This window comes from Aptenodytes forsteri, unplaced genomic scaffold (genome assembly GCF_000699145.1).
Source record: "Aptenodytes forsteri isolate BGI_AS27 unplaced genomic scaffold, ASM69914v1 Scaffold33, whole genome shotgun sequence".
Taxonomy (NCBI): domain Eukaryota; kingdom Metazoa; phylum Chordata; class Aves; order Sphenisciformes; family Spheniscidae; genus Aptenodytes; species Aptenodytes forsteri.
Window position 1 is genome coordinate 4,443,634 of NW_008795037.1, and position 21,689 is coordinate 4,465,322.

General features: G+C 35.6%; 3 protein-coding genes across 4 annotated transcripts in view; 1 reads left to right on the forward strand and 2 right to left on the reverse strand.

Moving 5' to 3' along the window:
- The window catches only part of RPGRIP1L (RPGRIP1 like), a 69,906-nt gene extending 61,015 nt beyond the window's left edge, over positions 1 to 8,891 (reverse strand). Inside the window, exons 1-3 of the mRNA XM_019471375.1 lie at positions 8,845 to 8,891; positions 7,907 to 8,050; positions 1,563 to 1,668 (exon numbers count right to left, since the gene is read on the reverse strand). Coding sequence (XP_019326920.1) covers positions 1,563 to 1,668; positions 7,907 to 8,050; positions 8,845 to 8,891 — 297 coding nt within the window. The remainder of the gene's footprint in view (positions 1 to 1,562; positions 1,669 to 7,906; positions 8,051 to 8,844) is intronic.
- Positions 7,982 to 21,265, reverse strand: LOC109279251 (protein fantom-like). Of its 2 annotated transcripts, XM_019471399.1 has the most exons (5): positions 21,199 to 21,265; positions 16,756 to 16,847; positions 15,849 to 15,993; positions 10,205 to 10,304; positions 7,982 to 8,050 (listed from the first exon to the last, which is right to left on the reverse strand). In XM_019471399.1, the coding sequence occupies exons 2-4, from the start codon at positions 16,838 to 16,840 to the stop codon at positions 10,268 to 10,270; spliced, it is 267 nt and encodes an 88-aa protein (XP_019326944.1). In that variant the 5' UTR covers positions 16,841 to 16,847; positions 21,199 to 21,265; the 3' UTR covers positions 7,982 to 8,050; positions 10,205 to 10,267. The 2 variants fall into 2 exon arrangements, with proteins under 2 accessions (XP_019326944.1, XP_019326943.1); XM_019471398.1 differs by lacking the exons at positions 7,982 to 8,050; positions 10,205 to 10,304; positions 21,199 to 21,265 and adding exons at positions 14,574 to 14,787; positions 17,595 to 17,670.
- A 241-nt stretch (positions 21,266 to 21,506) lies between these two features.
- Positions 21,507 to 21,689, forward strand: part of FTO (FTO, alpha-ketoglutarate dependent dioxygenase) — a 258,501-nt gene continuing 258,318 nt past the window's right edge. Inside the window, exon 1 of the mRNA XM_019471379.1 lies at positions 21,507 to 21,572. Within this exon, the coding sequence (XP_019326924.1) occupies positions 21,534 to 21,572 (39 nt within the window). The 5' untranslated portion in view covers positions 21,507 to 21,533. The remainder of the gene's footprint in view (positions 21,573 to 21,689) is intronic.

Sequence of the window (21,689 nt, forward strand, 5' to 3'; positions counted from 1 at the left end):
TGATCTAGTTGAAGATGTCCCTGCCTATGGCAGGGGGGGTGGACTAGGTGACCTTTAGAGGTCCCTTCCAACCCAAACTATTCTATGATTCTATTCTATGATTCTATATGGGTTTCAACTGGTAGAAGCTGAAAGTAAATGATAATGAACTCAAGAGACATAAAAATCATCAAGATAAACATAAAAAAATACTAAAAACTGCTCTGTTGATAAGTACTTTACATGCCATCTAAACTAGAAATTTTAGGTTTTACAGTTGTTCACATTTAGTAAACACGTTTCAAATATTCAAATGATTGGAAACGGGAAAACCATTGTATCCTTTATCTTGTTAAAAAAAAAAAAAAAGAGACAGAAAACACACATCCTTTTCAAAAATGCAGCTTTCACTCTGAGTATTAGAAACAATGTCTTCAAATACCAATTTGAATCCTAGGCATGTGTTTCTATTCAGCTGCTGCCAAGATAGAGGCATAAGTACTTGACGTTTGCTGTATATTACCAAAAAGTTGCATATGATTTAAAATGGAACAGTTTACTTATCGCTTTCTATTTAACAACACAGAAAGCCATGTGAAACCTGTCTCCTCTGGAATTTACATTCTACATAGCTCACCCTGTGAAAAATTAGATTTGAGCTACTAACAGAAGAGCTGCTTTGGCAGAGAAGATATAGGTATTACACGGAGGTGGGGGGGAGGGAAGCAAAGCAAAGCAAAATGTAGAAGCAGAAAAACACAGGAAAAAAGGAACGGAACAAAAATCTAATGGTACAAGTGTTATTTAGCATACTAAAATAATAAGAAGCAGGCAGTACTGAGAGTTTACAAGGATATCTGGTGCTTCCACCTCTTAAGGCTAGGATACTTTATAAAACTCTATTGCATGTAGGATTCCTACTCACAGGAACTCTCCCGTTTCTAAGCTATTATCATACTACCACTGTCTGTATACACATGCAGTTCTCCAAATACCTACGGGAAGAAGGAGAAAAATGCTGTATGACTAAAATGTATATGGAATCTACCATGCAGTTGCATGTTCTGGTGATATATTTTAATGAAACTGCTCTTTTTATAAAGAAAAATCTATTACTTACAGTAGCCCTCTACAATAATTTCCATTTAGGAAATTAGGAACACAAGTGAAGTCCTAACATCAGAACTCTAAACAGCCAAACCTCCCCCACTTATCAAAGACTGATAAAAGTGAAGGGGGTCTGGTGCCCCTTCTTTAGTAAATCAGTACATTTAAGTCAAAGCCATCTTTTTAAATGATCAGGAATCTCTTTAGATAGCCAGACAACTCAGTTCATTCTCCACAATCTGCCTGCAATGGCTTTGCAGATAAAAATCTTTAAGATCAGCTAGACCCTTCTGGAAAAAAACCCCTAAGACTAAAAAAGCCTACACATTTGGAGTAGCTTGGGTGCAATGTATTATGTAGTTCATTTTCACGTACTCAGCATTGACTCAGAATCTAGAGCTGTGTATATTTATTTTCCATTTACGCATGCTTATGTGCCAAGAGTAAAGGAATGTTACTGACCAAATTGCAATTACCTCTTGAAGCTGGAGAAATTTTCCTTCCATTGCTGAAAGAGCACTGCTTTTCTCAACCAGCTGTTTACGGACCTTGATCATTTCCACATTGTCCCGAATGTTTAGCCTTCAAAATTGTATTAAAAAGAAATGCATCATGAGCTTAAAGATACAAAATGAATTATCTTCTTATTTTTGTCTTGAAAAGTTGAAATTCTTTGCAAATCAGCTTTCTACAACACATTTGGGAGAAGATTTAGTGTGTAATACCCAAATGAATTTCTTCTTCTATAATCCACATTACAGAATTTAGGTAAATAAACATTCTGCTGCATGATGACATAGCAGCTTCAATCAATACATACACATCTTTGTTTATCGTATCAAACTGTATATGACAGGAAGAGAAAACAATCCTATACCTAAAGAGATTATTTGTTTTCCATTCACTTCTTTTCCACCCTCCAAAGTATTTGGTGCCAGTAGGTTACCATTTTATGGAGTTTCCTCTTAGAGTTTAAACCTATCAAATACTGCTAAAAGTGACTTAGCAATTTATACTACAACACCTTAAGGCTGGCATTCAAACAAGCTGCAGGTGTGTCAGCTACATGAAAATCACTTAATATCCATATAGATGTTCCATATTGTTACAATTCTAAGATTAGCTTGAGAATGTACAGTTTAATAGAAAGGATGTTTAAAATAATTCAAAATTTAAATAAATATTTATTTCTGATGTTTTCCCTTACTTCAAACAGTGAAACTAAACCCCATAACTTTCACAGCTTCTTCAAGTACAGGAAGAGAAACCAATTCTGATTTGTATGAATATAAAATATGATAAAAATCAGAATAAATCTTTAGCATTTGAAAAGGTAATTTCTCTTCCAATATTTATCTATTTTAGACATATTGAAGGAATTGTCACAATGCCATGCTGGAGCAAGAAAATGGACTACAAAGCTTACACATCTGTAAACCAGCTGAGTACGTGAAATACTTTCCTTTTATTCTGTAAAATATCAAAGCCTATTGTGTTTTGGCATTGCCCAGTTAATTGTCAGAATACACAGAAGATAAACACGCTCACAAACCTGAGATCTTCTGCAAGAAACAGCCCTAACGCAATGCTAAAACTATCATGTGTCTAAAACATGTTATCTACATAAATTAAAGTTGTGGTGAGTATAGACAGCAGCACTGTCTCATGCTAGCTATTTAAAAGCTAATGTAGTGGCACGTTTTTATTAATCTTGTTCCACACATCAAACAAAAGGCTCTGATGCCTTCAAAGGCTTTTTCTTTCTTTTTTTTTCCCCCCTTCTTTTTTAAGCAGGGGGCTTTTTTTTTTTCTCCCCTTCTTTTTAAGTAGAAAAAGAAGCAGATGATAGTGAAATTTATGATGTACAGATGTAAACCCCATGGCTCCTGACAATCAACATTAACTATTTTTTCAACAGCGAATGAAACAGCATTTGATTTAAACAGGTTTGGGGTACTGATATTATGAAGTAAATTATTCAAATTCGGAAGCGAAAAATTACTTTTTATTGGGATCACTTCAATTCTCACAATTTTAAGAGTATTTATCTCATGAAGTTTCTAGCTACACAAAGCATGTGCCATTAATTTGTTATTAATGCATTACATTGATCACAATCTCAGCTCTCATTATAGGCTAGAGCAACAAAATTATTTTCTCTACAGTATTTCTACAGTATTTTATTTATTTATTTAAATAAAATATCTCTAAGAAATGTCCAATGCACCTAGGTACATGACAAGGAGCTTGCTGTTGAAGAACAAAATCATTTCAGATTTCGTGGGCAAGGCAAAGTTAATTGAAGAAGAATCTGTTGGGAAGATTAAAAATTTTCTATAAATGAAGTCAGAAAACAGTAGAACAGAATAGAAATTGATTATCTACACAGCTTTCTCCCTCCCAGGTAGTTGATGTATTCTGCTCCCAGAACATCTGCCCAGGTATTCTGATATAACTTAAAAATAGGGGTTATATAGAGATTTGATATAAAAGTCAATGTTACCTTTTACTTATATAGATAATATTTTGCTCAAAGAATAATAAAATAATATGTAAGAATAAAGCTGTACTAAGATAGCTCATTCAATATTTTCTCTATTGCCAAAAAAGCCAAAAATTCTGCCACAGAACCTGAAGACATGGAGGTAGACCTGGAGCAGAAGTTAGAAAAAGAAAAGGAACTAATATCCCTTTTGAGACAGTAACCTGAATTAATGGGCATACTGATTTAGCTCTAGCATGCCTTCTGCCACAAGTGCAGAAATAAGGAACATGAACTCTATCCTTCCATTCTAAACCTCATCTTAAAGCTGGATTAAAAAGTCTGAAATTGGAAATGAAGTTAGGAGAAAGTGACTCTTTAAAAAACTAAGAATTATGTTTGGGGTTAACGTCTGAAGTACACCAAAGAGACAATCTCTTTTCCAGACCTCTTATCATTTGGATTAAAAGCATATAGAGTGGGGTCCCAATAACAGGCTGGGGACCAGCTGTGTGGGAATGGGGGACTGATAGCGACCTACACCAGAAGGAAATGATTAAAGAAAGGATCTTGACCTGCACTGTACAAATTTATGCCAGTAAATCCCAGATGGCTAAGCTAATAAAATTGACGTCCAATTAAACCACATCCCTTGCATCTTGTCTTTACTTCCATATGAGCAGGACATGGATACAATACTGAGACTACTCTTACAGAGTCCTGACTATTTTATCAACTGGACCTGTGGCTCACAAACTTTCTCCATTCCCATTCAGAACAAGAAAAATAAGCGAATAAAAAAAAATATCACCACCATCCTTCTCAGGATCACTTACCCTGTCTGGCAAAATAAACAAAAGGTTTCTAGGCTAACAGTTCTCAATCACAAATGCATCAATGACCAAGATATATACATAGACTCCCAAGCAGAGAAGTAAAGAATAGAACATCAATGTGCAGTACTCTTCTCATTTTACAATGCTTAGGATTATATGTCGATACACATTATGTTCTTTCCTTTACCTCTTATTCCTTATAGGAAGTCAAATATAAAGGGGAAAAACACCCCTCAACAAAGTTTACCTTCTAGTAGCACCTTTATGTTGTAATTGATAGTATATTTGCAATAAGCAAAACATTAACATTGCATCAATAGCTCTAGCATCTAAGTTATTAAGATTATTTAAATACCAATATAAAATTCCATATTTGTTTTCCTGGCTAAAGAGCTATCTATAAATGAAAAAAAGTCATGATCTTTAGGGAAACAGGTTAAAAATGAAAAATCAGATATGGAAATGCAAATATAAGGGGTTTTTTATACTAGACATGATTTAGCAAATTCATATATATGCTGTAGTCTCTCAAAACCCTATAGATAATTCATTGTGACTAACATGTTCCACATTTTAATCTAGGTCTGCAATGCTATAATGCAAACACAGAAGTCATGAGTGCGTCAGATATGATACTCCTGTCCAAAAATCCACACATTTAATAGGTCTAATTCCAAAGTCATTGGAGCATGACTTTGGAGCATGCAGCAAAAAATGCCAAAGGAATCAAAAACTGACTGGCAAATAATCTTTTTCATTAAAAAAACAACAAAAGAAAACACAAAAAACCCCCACAAACATGCAAAAACCAAGTACCTGTTTCACAAATGCATTTTGGGGTGGCTTTAAAAATGTTTTTGGAAAGTACGATGAACAGTTAAGTTATTTGAAGCTAGCTGCTTGCAAAATGTGATTGTTTAGACTTAATGTTTTAACTTGCGCAGTGTGTATCAGAGACATCAAACCATGAGGTTATGATGGCTTTGGCCATCTTCAAATTAAAAACAGTTAGGCTAAATGCAGTTAAATTTTGTACTTAAGAAAATGTGTTTAGTCTAACAACCCACAGGCCAAATTTCTCCTTTAAGTTAGAATTAAGTCAGAATTATATATTCCTGAAACAGTATCTAATGAAATATTGAAAAAAAAACATTGATTGTAGCCATGTTACAATAATCATCTTGAGGACTACACTGCATATGAACTCAGCTCTGTTATGTTGTTATACAGAAACTGTAGTGAAGCTGCAAAGGCAGCTTTAAAATATAACTGGATTTCTTGTGGGTATAGGACTGTGGATAACTAGTATCTCCCTCCCTTACTGCTGATGGATCAATGATTATTAACTGTGGCTGCTTCACTACTTGGAAACTACAGTTATTTCAATCACAAGAATTTCTTAATCACGTAGCAGAATAAAGAATATTTTCCTGAAGGTTGAAAGTAACCTAATTTTGTTAACACCAGGCTGAGATCAAATGGTACTACAACATGAAGATTGGTGGAAGCACATTTATTATGCCCTTTTGGCACCATACAGTTCCTAAATAATCTCAACAGATTAACTGTCTTCGGGTAGTAATATAACTCGATGACAGCCAAGCGTAATCTTACAAAACACAAGAAAAAGCTGCCAATTGTATCAAAATTCAAAGACATAAGCTACAAAGACGAAATAAGATGACCTTATCAGTCACCCAAATTTCCAATTTTTCCTCCAATAATCTCGTATTGACAGTTTCTTCTCTGCTGATGCAAAGCAGATTAAAAATAAGAATTACATAGAACCTATAAATCTATTTGTGTCATAAAACAACTAATACAGACTGTTCTAGAAAGCAATTACAAGACTTCCAAGAAAAAAGCTAATGAAAATCTACTAAAGATAATATGTATAGGTACCTATGGCTACAGTTAAACCTGGAGAGAATAGTATCCCTCTAAATTCTGGCTCTGGTTCATTCAGCATAAGAAAAATATAACTTGAAAAACATGGGGATTAACAGCCTTCCATAAAGTATTCTAGTGGCAAAATTATAGAACTCACACTATTCTGGATATGCACTAGTGGACATTTTTCAGTTTCTTCCCCAGTGTCTTCAGCCAACCACAGTAACTCTTAAATACTTAATGTATCTCTCATCCAGCTTCAAACAAGAAATAGACTATAAAGGAAATAATTCTAGAGCATGAATTCACAGATTGTAACTTAGGTCAAGTATAATGGATTGTATACAAGTAATTTGATAAACGTAAATAAATCAGGTTCTGCACTACTTTTTATAGCCTGACTTTAAAGATTTTTTTAGCTGAATTTGAAGTGTATCTTTTTTTTAAAACTCCTAAAAAATTTCACAGAAACATGGTAGCTGACATTGAATTTAGAAGATATGTTCAATTTCTGACTGCTGTACTTAAAAAACAGTGTTTATCTATAGAAAAACGAAGCACACAAGTTCTTTGAGATTTGTATCAGATTATTTTCAAATAATGAAAAAATCTTTTAAATATTTTCTGAATTCACTGTAGGCACAGACTGAGAAATTATTTATGATAACAACTTCTTTAACCTATTTAAACTATATAAAGGAAATTCTGAATAGGGGAGACTTATGACTTTGTGAATAATTTAATAGCAAACATTATGATGTATTATTTATGTAGTGCCACTGATGCACAAAAGAATGCTCACACATAATAACGGGGTCCCTCTCTTGAAGGGCAGTTAAAGAACTGACCACATATTTCTCATCCAAGTAGAAGTTTCATTGAAATCGAATGAATAAGGAATGCAGGATCGTGCCATACTAGATCCTTAATACAATTAAAAGTAACAGGCTGAAATTGAAACAGTCAAAAGAGGTAAAATATATGCAAAGTTATATAATTTTGCATGTATTTTTGCAAAAGTGAAAGAAGCAAGAGAAAGAAAAGAAAGAAAGAGAAAGAAAAGATATTAAACTAATAGAGGCTTTACTGTGAAACACATTCCGCAAGCATGTTCGTCTGCCTTTGTTTCACTGCACAGCTATACAATATTCCTTCAAAAGTTTGCTAATCTACCCTTACAGGGCAATTATTTTTCTATTATTTGTACATTCCAAATTATCAACGAGTATTAATAAACATTAAATTATCCACTATGATTCTATATCTAAAATTTTTTAAGAATTATTTTGAAGAAACAGTAGATGATTAAAACTTAATGAGTTGAACTTCAGTTGAATCTGAATCAGCTGGAAATGAATTCTCTAAAATGGTAATTATGAACCTCTGTTTATTTGTGAAAAAACATAATAACCTATTATCCTAACAATCTCCTTGCTTAGAATTATCCATGGCTATTTGTTAAAACATTTTATGACTTAGTTTCACCAAAGGGAAAAAAGTGAATAAAGTACAGCTTTCTTAACAGAACAAGTCATTTTCACAGCTATATATAAACATTATGACATAGCTCTTCTAATTCTTCCACCATGGAGTTTTCTATTTTTCACAATACCTTTGGCTTGTTGTTTCTTGCTCTTTCAGCCGTAGGACGGATTCTTCAATTTCCTTTCCTTTCCTTTTTAGCTGACTCACAAGTATCTCTCTGGCATGTTCTAGTTGCTCAATGTGTTCCCTTTGGGACTCAATCACAGTCTCCCTGCAAGTACAAGCATCTTACGTTCCAAAACCAGGTAAGTATTTAATAAAAGAGAAAAATTAAATGAATACTCAAGAGAGCAAAAATTTTAAAAGTGCAAAATTTGTATTTCTTAATGACATGCATCACAACAGAGGTTTAAGAGTTCAACTTACTATGAAAATAATTTGAGGTCACCACATCAAAAGATGTGAGTAGTACAATAAATAGATAAATAACTTATCAAACACAACACAAACAACATAATACTCTTAAAATAAATGTTTATGTGGACTGAATAATGTTTAGCAGAACCTAGCCGAAAACATCGTTTATGGTTTCTTATACCCTATATTAAACGTACCCTCCTCCTAATCCATCAGTACCAACTGCTTTCTGAAAAGGAAAACACCATTACCAGCTATCAAAAGAATGAGATCTTCAATGGATGGAGCAGTGAGAGTAATTTTTAGGCTTTTATTCTGAGTTAGGTAACTTTACGCAAAAAAAAATCAGGTGATGTGTCTTTAACAGTGGAATTTATCCAGTAAATGCAATTAAAAAAAGAAAGGCAGAAAACTATAGAGATCAGAGTCCGAACATATTTTAGTAGGCCACAACTTTGCGATTTTGATTTTCTTGACAAGTTAAATCTCAGATATCTTTTCCAATAACATTTTTTCTAATAAGAATATAATATTTTTTCTAATAAGAATAAGCCACAAGTTATTTACAATTTTTTCCACTCTAGAACTTTTGATGCATAAGCTGCAGTTCTTCATTACTTCATACACCTATGGTAGACTTAAAAGTACCTTGAATTTTTTGGCCATGTGTTTGCTTTTGTACCCGAGGGCACCATTCCGAGCAACTGTGGTTATTTTTGCACCTTTGTGAGAACTGAAATCTCTGAAAAAAATGCTATTTGAATGTTTTCTGCATTATAACAAAATATTTTTCATCAGTCTTAGGACAAAAGCTACTATGAACACCCAGATTCATGGCAGTCTTAATGGATAGCTCTTATTTTCCTAGTCTTCAAAAGTGATGGGTATAGGAGAAATAGCCCTTTCTAGGCCCATCACTATAAAATGGCTAAAGATTTTTTTTTCAGTAACAACATCCTATTATAATGTAAATAATTTTTAAAAAATTTTAACTGTTCAGCAAGGGTTAAATTCAGACAGGATGCTAGCAAGAGTGCAATTTAAACTTTGTTAAATAATTTAATTTATTAAAATCATTTATAAGAATATTTCTGTAAAAATATTTCCTATGATCTCACTAAATCTTTGAGTTTACAAAAATTCAAGCACAAAATACATAATTGCACATTAATGCATATATTTGTACACTTAGCTCACCCATTTATTGAAAATTTAGCATTTACAGATATTGTAGTAAATCTGATTTAGGTAAATCATTATGGAAAGGAACACACATACTGAAATTAGCTTTTAGAAAACCAGATGTGTAAAAAGCGTAATAGGTTCTGATATACTTTGGAGAAGAAAAGTGTTCTAATCAGACCTCAATATCTTTAAATTAGATGTTAACTACCTTTTCTCCACCCTATATAACAACTCTGTTCTCATGCAGTCTCTACATTAAGGATCTTATCAAGAGTTTCCTGAGCTTCAATTTCAGTTAAAATGTGCAACTGGACTACAACCAACTTTCAAAATGCAGAAATGAATCAAAACCATTTTACATTACTATCCCATACTGCACTTCTTGCAACTTATCCATAAATCTGACCACCTCTAGAAATGAAGCTTAAATGCATCAGCGTAACACATTCAATACAGTCACCGCTTGCATGGGTTAACCTACACATTTTAGGACTTATATTGGTAATAATTTTGCAGCTAAGATTCTTTCTGCGTTTGTCAGTCTTGTCCAGTAGTAAGCTAGGCAACATTGCATCCTAGCAAAAAGAGAGGCTCACCACTGAAGATCAATTTTAACTTCCAGCTGAATTCTTATGCAGCCACATTTTGCATTCTAAATTCCTGATCCTATGTTTTCCTTATCATAAAACACTTCTGCATTGCTACCAGCGTTACTGTTGTCAGATCCAACAACTTCACTTTATTTTCTGAAGTAAAAACTTCTGAAAAATGTATTTTTTTTTCCAGTTATAATGACAAAAATTAAGAAATAAGAAAATCATACAAATTTCTTATTTCAGCCCTTGGATCCTCAAGCAGACTCTGTCCATATCTTGGGAGCACAAGGTTAAGTGATCTCACTTCTAAATCCTGAAATCTCATTCCTGAAAACAAGGAAAACATAAATTTTTGTCATGCTGAATGAAAAAGCATTTAACAAAACAACAATCTCTATACAGTACAAACACTTACAGCTCCTATATAGATGCCATAAAAAGTATTTCTACATCAAATTCACATGGAAAGAGATAATCAGAGTATCTACAACATAGCTGCTGTAAAATTTGAACCATGGGCAATACAGCATGCACTGTTAAAGAGAAGTGTTAAAAACATGTCTTGAAATGTCTGTCTTAGAAGATTTTACTTTTAAAGACAGAGAACAAAGATGGTGTCCTCAAAGAACAACAATATCAATATTATTAAACAGGAACATGGACTTGTAATCACTTTTTCTCTGATAGAACTTTCTTTACAAAATCACAAGTGTCATTTACCTAGACAAGCAAATACAGGGCCATTTTTAGAAGCAGTGCAAATAATTTCCTTATGTTCTTTAGAAGCATACTAAGTCCCTGGTGAAGATGAAAAGTGAGAAACGACTTAAGGAATAATTGTTAGTTCAGCGGTAAAAGTAATGGTTTCTCCAAATCTTTCTGCTTCTGCTCTTTCTTCAGCAAGAAGAAATTAATCAAGTTTTGAGGTGGGACCAAACTATGCATTGAATTTCAAATACAGCATTAAGGCTGCCATCCCTTAGTCCCCAAAATTGAGTCATTTAGGTTCAAGGTACAATGATACCAGCAGGTTGACAAAATGACTGAAAAAAATTTACCTACTTTGCATTTGTGCTGAGTTAACTTGATTTATTTATATATTTTGAATTTTGATCTTTAAGTATTATTTTAAGGTATTGGCAATAGTGCTATATACATATGTGTATATATATGCCTAGAGTATATATTTTTCATTTATTTTTGTTCAAATCATGATATATCTTAGATGGTTGTACTCAATAAAGAAAGTAATGAGAGAAACCAGCGAGTATTTAGTGACCATTCATACTTGACCACATCTTTTGGATCGACTTGCTATGGTATTTGTAAACCAGCCAAACACAAAGCAGATACAGTAAGGTGTATTAATTACTTGTGGATTCTTCTTGCCTCTTCATATCCTGGAGACAGCTAAGCTCTCCTGAATTTTTCCTGGCACTCATTTTATTTCTGGAGAATTGCTCTGAATATTTTCTGATCTGCACTGAAAATGTTTTGAGATTCAGCCTCATGGTTCCACAGAGCAATCTAAGAGTCCAGCAGTCTAAAGATAGGAGGCACATACTCAACACCAGACTGCTAGGTTTATCATCATTAATCAAAAGGGCAGAATGAGAAAACATGCAAGAGAAAAACATGAAACATCCAATGCTAATGAATACTATAGAAAATATTCTCTGACCTTCTGGAAGACAAAACTACCGTGTCCAAGTTCTGAGTATTGGTTACTAGATTTTTAATAAGTCTTCACCTTAGAAAAGTGTGTTCAAGAAACTGCATATTCATAGCACTCAAATTATCAGAATCCCTTCTAGTTTGGACAAAGTCTTAAGAACCGAGATAGACACACTAGAACTTCTGTGAAGTTTCTGAACATTATTATCTGAACCGGATGTTCTGTGGAGAACTTTTCCTTTTCTTTTTCTTCCTCATGTTCTCTTCAGTTTAAGAACCACTGCCTCAATCAACATGGCCCTAATCCTAGCTCTGCACAAGACATCTTTGATCTGGATCTGTTCTTATGCCAAGAGAAGTCCTCACAGCATGCCATACCAACATTTGATCTTTAATCCTTGAACCGAGTTGCCCTTTTCTCTCTGCTACCACTGGGCCTGAATAAATTTATTATATTCCTACCCTATTTTTGCATTGTTAAAACAAACAAACAGAAGATTGATTTTGGGAATAAAACTGCCTAATTCATGACATAAAGTGTGAAAATGTAGGTGTATTTAAAATGTCAAAACTTGCACTATATATTCAAATTAAAGAAGCAAAGTGGTAGAGCCAATTGCTTTTTATTGCCTGTCTAAAAACATGAGAATTGTTTTTGTTTTCATATACCTGAATAATCAACGTAACCAAAATAAAGACCGGTGGGAGGGTGAGATGGAGAAAAAACACAGTATAACTGGCCATCAGCCTCATCCGTAGCTTGTAGAAGTTAAGGAGACAATTCTGCTGACTCAGTTTTGAATCAGGGCCAACACAGCTGTCTTTTTTTTTTAAACACATTATCTGTACAGTGTATAAGTTAACTGAGTAAAACTACTTCTACAAATGTTCATATGAAAAATAGAAAGGTTTTAAAGTGTAATTTCCAAATGTAGCTACCATAAATAAAGGACTAAGAGTGAGACTGCCTTAAGCAGTAAGTCTTGACAGTAAAAGGCATCATTAAAGATGGCTGCATTGTGGTATTTGCTTTCGAAAGTCCACACATGTAATAGATTTTTCAAGTCTGCAGTATTGTGCACACATGTATCAAGAGACTAGAACAAACCTTGACATTAAAAAAGGAAAAACATGTGCAAACAAACTACAGATGTAAAACTTTGTTATAACATGATAACGCTAAACTTTTTCATATACTTCTTTCATCAGCCTTTAACATGTAGAGAAGTTACACTAAGAAAGTCCCATGATTTTAACTATTAGAAAACTTGCTTGATAACTACTTTATTTTCAAATCTGTACTTTTGTTTTACCCCTACCTCTGTAGATTCTCAAAATAAGGACTTCAAAGGCAAACAAGCTATCCTGACTGCTATAAATAAATACAAGAAAAAGTGGGAAGAACAATCTTTCTGCCTACAGGTACTATTGCCCACTGATGAACAGAAAAGAGTATGTAATTGCTATAGTGAAGCAATAATTATTGGTACCTATATAAACCATTATTTTTAATAAAAGTGAATTATACCTTTCTTTGTGTGCTCTGGCATGCCAGCAGCCTCACTCACTTTTTTGAGACCAGAGTTAATACGAGACTGAACATAGTTGTACGGACAAGGCCTATGGCCTTGAATCTCGAGCTGCTGTTTAGTTGAAATGAGTTTGCTGCGGAGGTTCTCGTTTTGTTTCTCAAGCTCACGAACTCTCTCTTGCAAATGCTCAATCATTTCTTCCAGCTCCACAGCCTGACCCAGCCGCTTGGGGCCGCCACCAACCTGTTCAGACCTTTTTTTGTCATTAACAAGCCGTATTAACTTGGTGGCCATTCTGGGGAAAAATAATAAAAAAAGATGAAAAAGAATGTGAAAAGTCAGCATAAAAAGCATTCTGTTGAAAGGAACATAATCACTGTGAAGACTTCAGCATAGAACCTGAATAATAAATTTCAGGTTTTGATATAACTATTACTGCCTGTGAAGAACTCTTTGAAGATAATTGAAACCACTGTGCAGCAATCTGCTTTATAGCACTGACAAATAACAGTTTCCTAAGGCTTATCATTTAAGGTTAGTAAAGGCAGGACACATATTTACTCCATATGCTGCTTAAATGTAATTTTTAACGCATGACCTTATATAGGAACCTCTGCAGGCTGTTAAGTAAAGTTACAGATTGGGGATGTGGTGGGGCAAACTATAAAAGCTACAATTCCACAAAACATTCAACTATTTTTTAACGCAGACCTTATATAGGAACCTCTGCAGGCTGTTAAGTAAAGTTACAGATTGGGGATGTGGTGGGGCAAACTATAAAAGCTACAATTCCACAAAACATTCAACTATTGAAAGAATGCTAATAATATGCAACATTCCAATGATATATCATTTCCAGTATTTTAGGATTTAAATATATATTTCAGTTCTAAAGTGCCTAAAATATATAGGTGGAGATATTTAAGAAGGTACTCCGGAAAAAGAGACTTAATAGTTCTCATTACCATACTCAATTTTATACTTGGTAAATATTACCAACGTGCTTCAGAGAAGAAACAGTTAGCTGAAGAATATAATTAGATACAGAGGGTATGGTTTTCATCTATCTTTAAAAGGATACCAATTTTGCTTTTGGCATCTCAAGAGTCATACCTTTGATTTCCTTTAGTTTTGATAAACATTGGTAAGCTTGAACAAAAGGCAGAGAGGGCACATGGAGGTGATGTAATATACAAGAACAGAAAACATACCCAGCAGTGAATGGAAAAAACTTGGCATATAAAGAAAGAAAAGGTGGCTTTGATGAGAGAGACATGTTCAAGACTTTACAAAATTGGTCGCACATCCTCAAGACCTGTATCTAGTTTACAGGGAATCTATTTTTGCAGGCCCAGAAAGAAAACGGAAAATAAGGACACACTTAATTTGTTTAAAGGGGCTTGTTTTGTTTTTGTATACTTGTGGACAGAAGCTTCTACTTAAAAGAACAAAAGTGAAACAAAAAAAACCCGTAATAACTTTAGGATGTCACAGAATGTTCCTTGCCTGTAAGCAGGTTTTTTGTTTATTTGGGTTTTTTCAATGTACTTCTACTGCAAATTCATTCCAAACTTTTAGTTACAAGGGTTTTGGCATGAGGGATGCTGGGAAAGAAATTTAGCTTGAGGAGTTAAGGTTTTTCTCTGGCAATCTAGACAAACACTGTATTTTATATTTTCTGTGCCTTTAAATATTAATTCAGGTATTCCAATTTGGACATTCTGTGTAATTTTACCTAAGTGGATGATGAGTGCATTTGATAAGTCATGTAACAGAAACACAGGAAATGTCATTTGGAATAAGCAAACAATTCATTTGTTCCACCATCCTGTATTTGACAGTAGCCTGGCAGAAAAGATGGAAGTTATGTCATGCTGGTCAATTTGATCCTGACTCACTGAATACTAAGTATTGAGTATTATTATAAGTACTCACTGTACTTATTAGCTTAAGTACAGCACAATGTGAACACAGAGTCACAGTGCTTTTGGATTAATTAGCCCTCCTGGAATATAGTAATACCATGAACAGTTCTGCTGAGTCCAGATTGGTTTGCCAGCACAGCACTAAGTTTAATAATAAGCCTAAAGTTGCTTGCGTATGTTTGGGTACACTGGGTACTGTGATCCCCATGCTACTTGTGACTTCTTCAATGAAGTTATCTATTACCCTGAATAAAGCAGAGCTGATCATAATTATAGAGATATTTTAGGGTTAACTAGATGATAAAAGGCTAGATGCTAGTCAACTCCTTGGAGGACAGAGAAGGACAAAAAAAAGGGGCAGAATCTCTCTCTATAGGCCATTTTGATTCTAGGACGAAATTCCTGATGAATAATTAGGCTTCTATAGCCTCTTCTGCAGTTCCTAGAATACCTGTTATATTTGTACTCAGCATAGCTATGAACCCAAGGTACCAACTCCGAAGTGGTGAATAGCGGTGTACCTCTCTACATAGAGATCTAATACTGTCCACAGCAAAAAATATCCCACATACCACAGAGACAACCAGAAACCAATACAAAAATGAATTCCAATGAGTGATTTTTGCTACTGCTTTAAAAAAGTGCTCTGAGAGCAATCAGCATGATTTTTAATTTGTTGATAATGCTTTAAAGGGCAAAAATGTTATTGTGAGCTAAAATAAAAACATTAAAACCCGTACCTTTTAATTTTATCCTCTTGCTTATTTGCATGCTGTTTGAGCAAGATGTTGTCATCACATAAATGAAGAAATCTGTCTTCGAGTTCCTCTCGACTGATCCGTGATACAGCTTGTCGAGCTTTTACATTCTGTGTAGTTGATGATTCTACCCAAATCAAGACAACTTTAAATTACCTTCAATACATTCAACAACATGTAATCCAAAGTCTAACTAATTTTGAAATACTGAAAAAAAAAAAAGTTTTCAAGTAATTTGATATTTTACACTTGTGTGAGTCTGTTGATTAATTTTTTTCAGATTTATTGGCATATTAATCACTCCCTCTTACCAATAAAAAAAGTAATTTAAATGATACACCAAACTGATTACCTACTAGACAACACAAAGGAAATAGTTTAGCAAGTAACAAGGTACTGTCAAACATACTACTTAAATAAGATGATCATTACCACAGAAATGCTTTCTAGTCTGTTTCAACGTTAACATACTCTCTTGAAGCTTGAAAAGATTAACTCATAATTCTGTAGATACAAGACTAAGCCCAGTAGTTCCATTCCAATAGCAGCTGAGTAACATATCAGAATTGCATAGTACTTTTGGTTCCCATTTTGTTAAATGGGTCTGGCCTTGTCCTCAATTCAGCAAAAAAGTCCTCTTTTCTTCTGCAAGGATGAATGTAATAGCTCAATGAGATTTCCAGTTTTTAGCATCTCACAGCAACTCCCCTCTTATAACAAGCAACATGAACACAGAATGGGTCATAGTATCTTTCAGAATTTAACCCAGATTTTGAATGGTATTTGCACTTAATTTTGTGAGCGGGAATGTCAGAAACATTTTTAGAAAGAAACTAAAGAAGCCACTGATCAAAGTCTGTGACTGTAATAAATAGCAGCTGGTACAAACCTTGTAATACTCCAATTCCAGCTAGAGTTAGACCTACATCTCTCACAGGCAGGTCCCCCACAGTTTCATCAGCTGGAACAGACATGGCTTATCTACGGATAACAAAATTCAAATGAAATTCTTCTCCATCTGTAACTTAAACTGCGAGACTGGAATGAACTACAATACATCATATAAAACGAAGGAAAAAGTAATGACAGATTCACTGAAATGACAGACTTGTATATTACTGTAAATGCTCCTACCTCTATTGTATCACTCAGAGGACAATCTAAAGTTTCAAGTTTAACATTATGCCAGTTTTAATACGTGCACAAAATATGGCTTTGTTATATAGCTAACTATATACAGAGAGCTATAAAATAGCTCCCATTTTATTTAATATACGTAGAATTAGCTTTTTAAAGTTCTAGTTCTGTTGTCTTCAGCAATCTTTGGGCTAAGGCCATATTTCTAAGTGCATGTGGGAGGGGGACCTGAGGGGTCTTTTGGTTTGTTTTTTTAATTATTTGTTCCTTTTAAGACAAGTCAAAGCTTAAGGCATCAACTGGTAGATGAGTAATGCCATCTTCCACATTTTGAATGGGACTCTGAAACAGAGGTGCTGGGGGTTATGAAGTCACTTCAGTGTTGCCCACCATTCTCTTAGTCTTCTTTCAATCATTGTCATAAGAGAAATTACTTTCTAAGATACAGACTCTCCTATGAATGATTCTCATAAATCTGAACACATTTCTTTCTTGAGGCAACAGAAAGCTTAGCTACATGACAAAGTGAGATTAGGAAAGTATTAATGCGAGAAAGTAGCACATTTGTTTCAGTGTAATATATGAAGATACTTGTTCACAACTACTGTTTCTTTCTTCTCTTCCAGTGCAGAAAATAAGATGTTGTCCATAGAGTCAAGTAAGGCTGAAATAGCATGAAAAGAGAGACATGAAGTCCTTTGGACAGTCTTTTCCCCCCCGCATTGTTACATTCTTCAGGTGATGTAAATCCTTAGTGAAACCAATAACATCTAGGAAAGCACTGGGAAATTAACAGTGATGTTACTAAAGACCTGCATCAGAGGACAAAAGTGACACAGTATAACCCACAGACATTCCATGAAGTATCTGTTAATTCTATCCTAACCAAAACTGCTGCTAAAGATATGCCTTTCTTCTACCAGTAAAATCTTCTATCATAAACAAGTCTCCTTACGGCCTTGTCCAAAAGGAATAAAAAGGGTTAATGGAAGTTTAGTTTCCAACAAGTCAATCTGGCTTTCAGTCTTCTGTTTTTTCATCATTAAAATTTAGGATAAAGTATTATTTCCAGCTTTCACTGTTTACAACAACCTGAACACATTTTTCTTTTGTGTGGAACAAATGTTTCCTTGTCATGACTGCTGAAATGCCTGAACTGATCTATACTTGTAGATTAGCAATAAGGTTACAGTTTCAATGCTGTCAGTCACAGAAACAGAGAATAATACTTCATGATATTGAGGTCCATGGCATGCAGCCATTGTAACCAATGGCAAAATTCTAATGACAGATACGTATCAACTGGAATCCAGCTCCTCAGTGTTCTCAGCTCTTTTTGTGTTATTCACAAAAATCCCTCAAAACTTTCTTGTAATTTGTTAAATTAGTGCTGCCTTCAGTCAATGACTTCACTCAGGTCTAGGTTCATTGTTGCAGTCATTATTATATGTCACTGTATTGATATCACTACAGCAACTGAGATTAAAGCGAAACAGAAACCTTTACCTCTAGATGAGCAATCCAAATTTGGCAGCAAGAAAATGCTACCATTATGCGTCTTTTTAGAATGTGGTTGTCTTAGTCTTCACAAATCAAAAATGACATTTTTTTTTGGCAAATTTCAGAGAGGTCAAGAGCTAAACAAATATTTTATCAGCACGACTCTGCAATGTTTGTGATCTATCAAAATCAAGTTTCAAAAACTCTTAGCACAATAATAGGCACAGGCAAACGTTACTGTTTTTCACTATTTGCCACTGGCTAAAGAAACTTTGCTATGGGTATCTACCTGTTACTTTCAGTGTGAAAGAAATCCATTCATTTAAAAAACAAAGACAAAACAACACATGCTTATCCCTCAAATAAACAAACAAAATCCCCCTTGTCAGTAGTAATCCATTACTGACTGCAGCAAAACCACAGAAATATTTAAGTTGTAAGCAAACAAACATAGCAGGGCTGCACATGAAAGCCAGTTTTTACTGGCAACATGACATGACTTGAAGACAAGTGAAAAAATAAAGCTAATATAAATCTAAAGTCCCGAAGACTTAGAAAGGTAAAATTTTCAAAAGTGAAAGGAAGAATTAGTTGTTTCATTTTCATTACAAAGTGATGGAAATTAAGTATTCAGCTTTCTTTCTGTCCTGGGCCACAGGAAAAGAAAAAAACAAATTAACTGTTTTTATGAAAAAGAGTGTTTTTAGATAGAAATAGTACAAACCTGCCTCCTGGTTTTAGGGAGGCAAAATATAATTACAGATTTAGAATTTGGCTTGGCAATTTCTTTGCCCCATTAGTAACATAAGAACTACCTATGCCTTTAATAATCACTAACAACCATCTTACGCTGCTTCTCCGAGAGGACACTTCAAACAGCAAATCATGCGTTACATATGTTACAGTTACTTTTTGAATATTACCTCAGTGTCAATCACAAACACTTAAACAAAATTACTTTCCTTGCAGTCAACAGTTCCAGCATTATTTCTAAAAGCATATCAGATTTCTCCACAGAGTTCCATATTACTTCTTTGGAAAGCGTTTCCAAAGCGATTACATGTGAAAAAATTGTACAGCAACACTGCTACAAAAGTGTTTATATTTAAGAGTCCAGCATTTCCTAAAATAAAGTATAATAAAGCAAAAGAGATACAAATTTGTATTTGCATCTGGACAGATCCACATGCCATGCTGAACCTCAACAACTTAAAACAGTTTTTATTTCCAAGAAAGGTTACGCTACAGTCATTTCAGCATTTCTTGTTCCTGAAAAATAAGAAAAAGAACGTCCCATATAACGAGAAGAAAAATTTCCTTATCTCTGGGATTAACCTATAAGAATTTCAAGTTTGGTATACGCAAGAATTTTAGCTATAGTTACTGAAGTTAAAGAAACCGTAACTTTCTTATACACTGCACTACTTACAAAACTGGTGCTATCACCACCTGTATCTGACAAATTACTACAAAAAACTGCATACAGGTTTGCAGTGTTATGCAAGACCAGACAGTAATGAGTGTGAATACTGAAAGTTAAGTATGAAAGCCCATGCTTTAGGTCCAAATTCTTGTATAACTCGAAGCCTACTGTTCTCCCAACATGATTCAAATGTAGCAAAACTGAGGAGGGATTACTTAAATTTCCAAGAGTTCTCAGCCAGTGGGGCTAGAAGGGACAGTTTCTAGTGAAATCTTAAAAATTATGACACTTACTTAATTGTTTCAACATGGATTTAGAATTTCATGAGTCTTGGCCATGGCCAAGATGATGCTTTTCTTACAAAATCCTACCCCACTTCTCTGGTAGAGGGAAGAAAAAAAAAAAAAAAGGAAAAAAAAAAACCAGGAGGAGAGACAGACCACCCACCTATCTTAGCCTATCACAAAGTATTTCCAGCCTACGTTCTTCCTCTATTGATTCCTTAAAAGATAAATGTTTGCACTCTATTGGGCTCGTCATCTAAAATAATCTCATTTATTACTTGGTCAGAGTATACACACATATCATCTTTCAAACATCATCTGTTGCAGTGTTGTGAGTTTTAGGAGGTGGAAAGCAAAAAAAAAAAGAGATGATATGGAAGATATTAGGAAACGAGATCACCACATCCTGCTGTAGTCTGAGGGAAGAAACATCTCTCAGACCTGTAAGTCCTACTGCAACACAGAAAAATCAAAACGACCATATCTTGCCTTCAACGTATTTTACAAGTGCTTTCCAAATTTTCCTTCAGCTCCGTCAGATCTGACAATAACTTACACGGCTGGAGGGGGCAGGGAGGAAAGGTAGCGTTTGCCCCATGAAGGAACGCCTACACTCCCCGTTTTTTCCCGCCCTCGGGCACAGGAACACTACTCCCGCTTGAGTCCAGCAGCCTTTTTACATACATAATAGAGACCACAACTGAGGAGGGCTATAGGGCTACTTCTAAAAAATGGTGAGGCTCCCTGCCTTTTCCCACGGGCACTAAGCTGCGAGCGAGGGAGCCTCACAGGTCTGAAACAACCGCTTCAGGAGCGGAGCCCCAGGCCGGGCTCCCCCTCAGCGCGGGAGAGCACCGACCCCCACCAGCCCCGCTCCTCAGCGACACCCGCGCTTCGGGACATGGCACCACATCCCCCTGAGTAGCTCCAGTATCGCTGTCCTCCCCCCGCCGTGCCCCAGAGGAGGAAAAGCTTCCCCCGTACTCACAGCTCCCTGCCAGCCCTACGTCTTCTCTCATCGCTCTGTTAGCAGCTGCCTCTGTTGCTAACCAAACCCTTCCACTTCCGGGGACCGCGGGTCCCCGCTGCCTGCTGGGAGTTGTAGTTCGGGGAGGGGCCGAGCGCCGCCTCCGTGTTAGCGGGGGACTACAGCTCAGTTTCGCCACCTGCTTCCCGCGTCCGTGCCGCGGTGCGCGCCGGGAGTTGTAGTCGCTCTGGAAGCGGCGTGTCAGGCTGGTGCTGGCGGGAGCTGCTCGGAGCAGCTGGGGGAGGACGGTTCCCGCCGCGTGCTGCTTCGGGCGGGCGGCTGGCTGAGGCGGCACCATGAAGAGGAGAGCGGGGGAGCGGGAGAAAGAATTGAAGGTACCTTCTCTTTGCTTCCTGCTCCCCTTCGGCCCTAGGGAGCGTGCCCATGGCGAGCTCTCTTTCCCGCGGCTGCTGCGCGGCTTGTGGGGCTGCAAGGGGCAGGGAGAGCCCGCC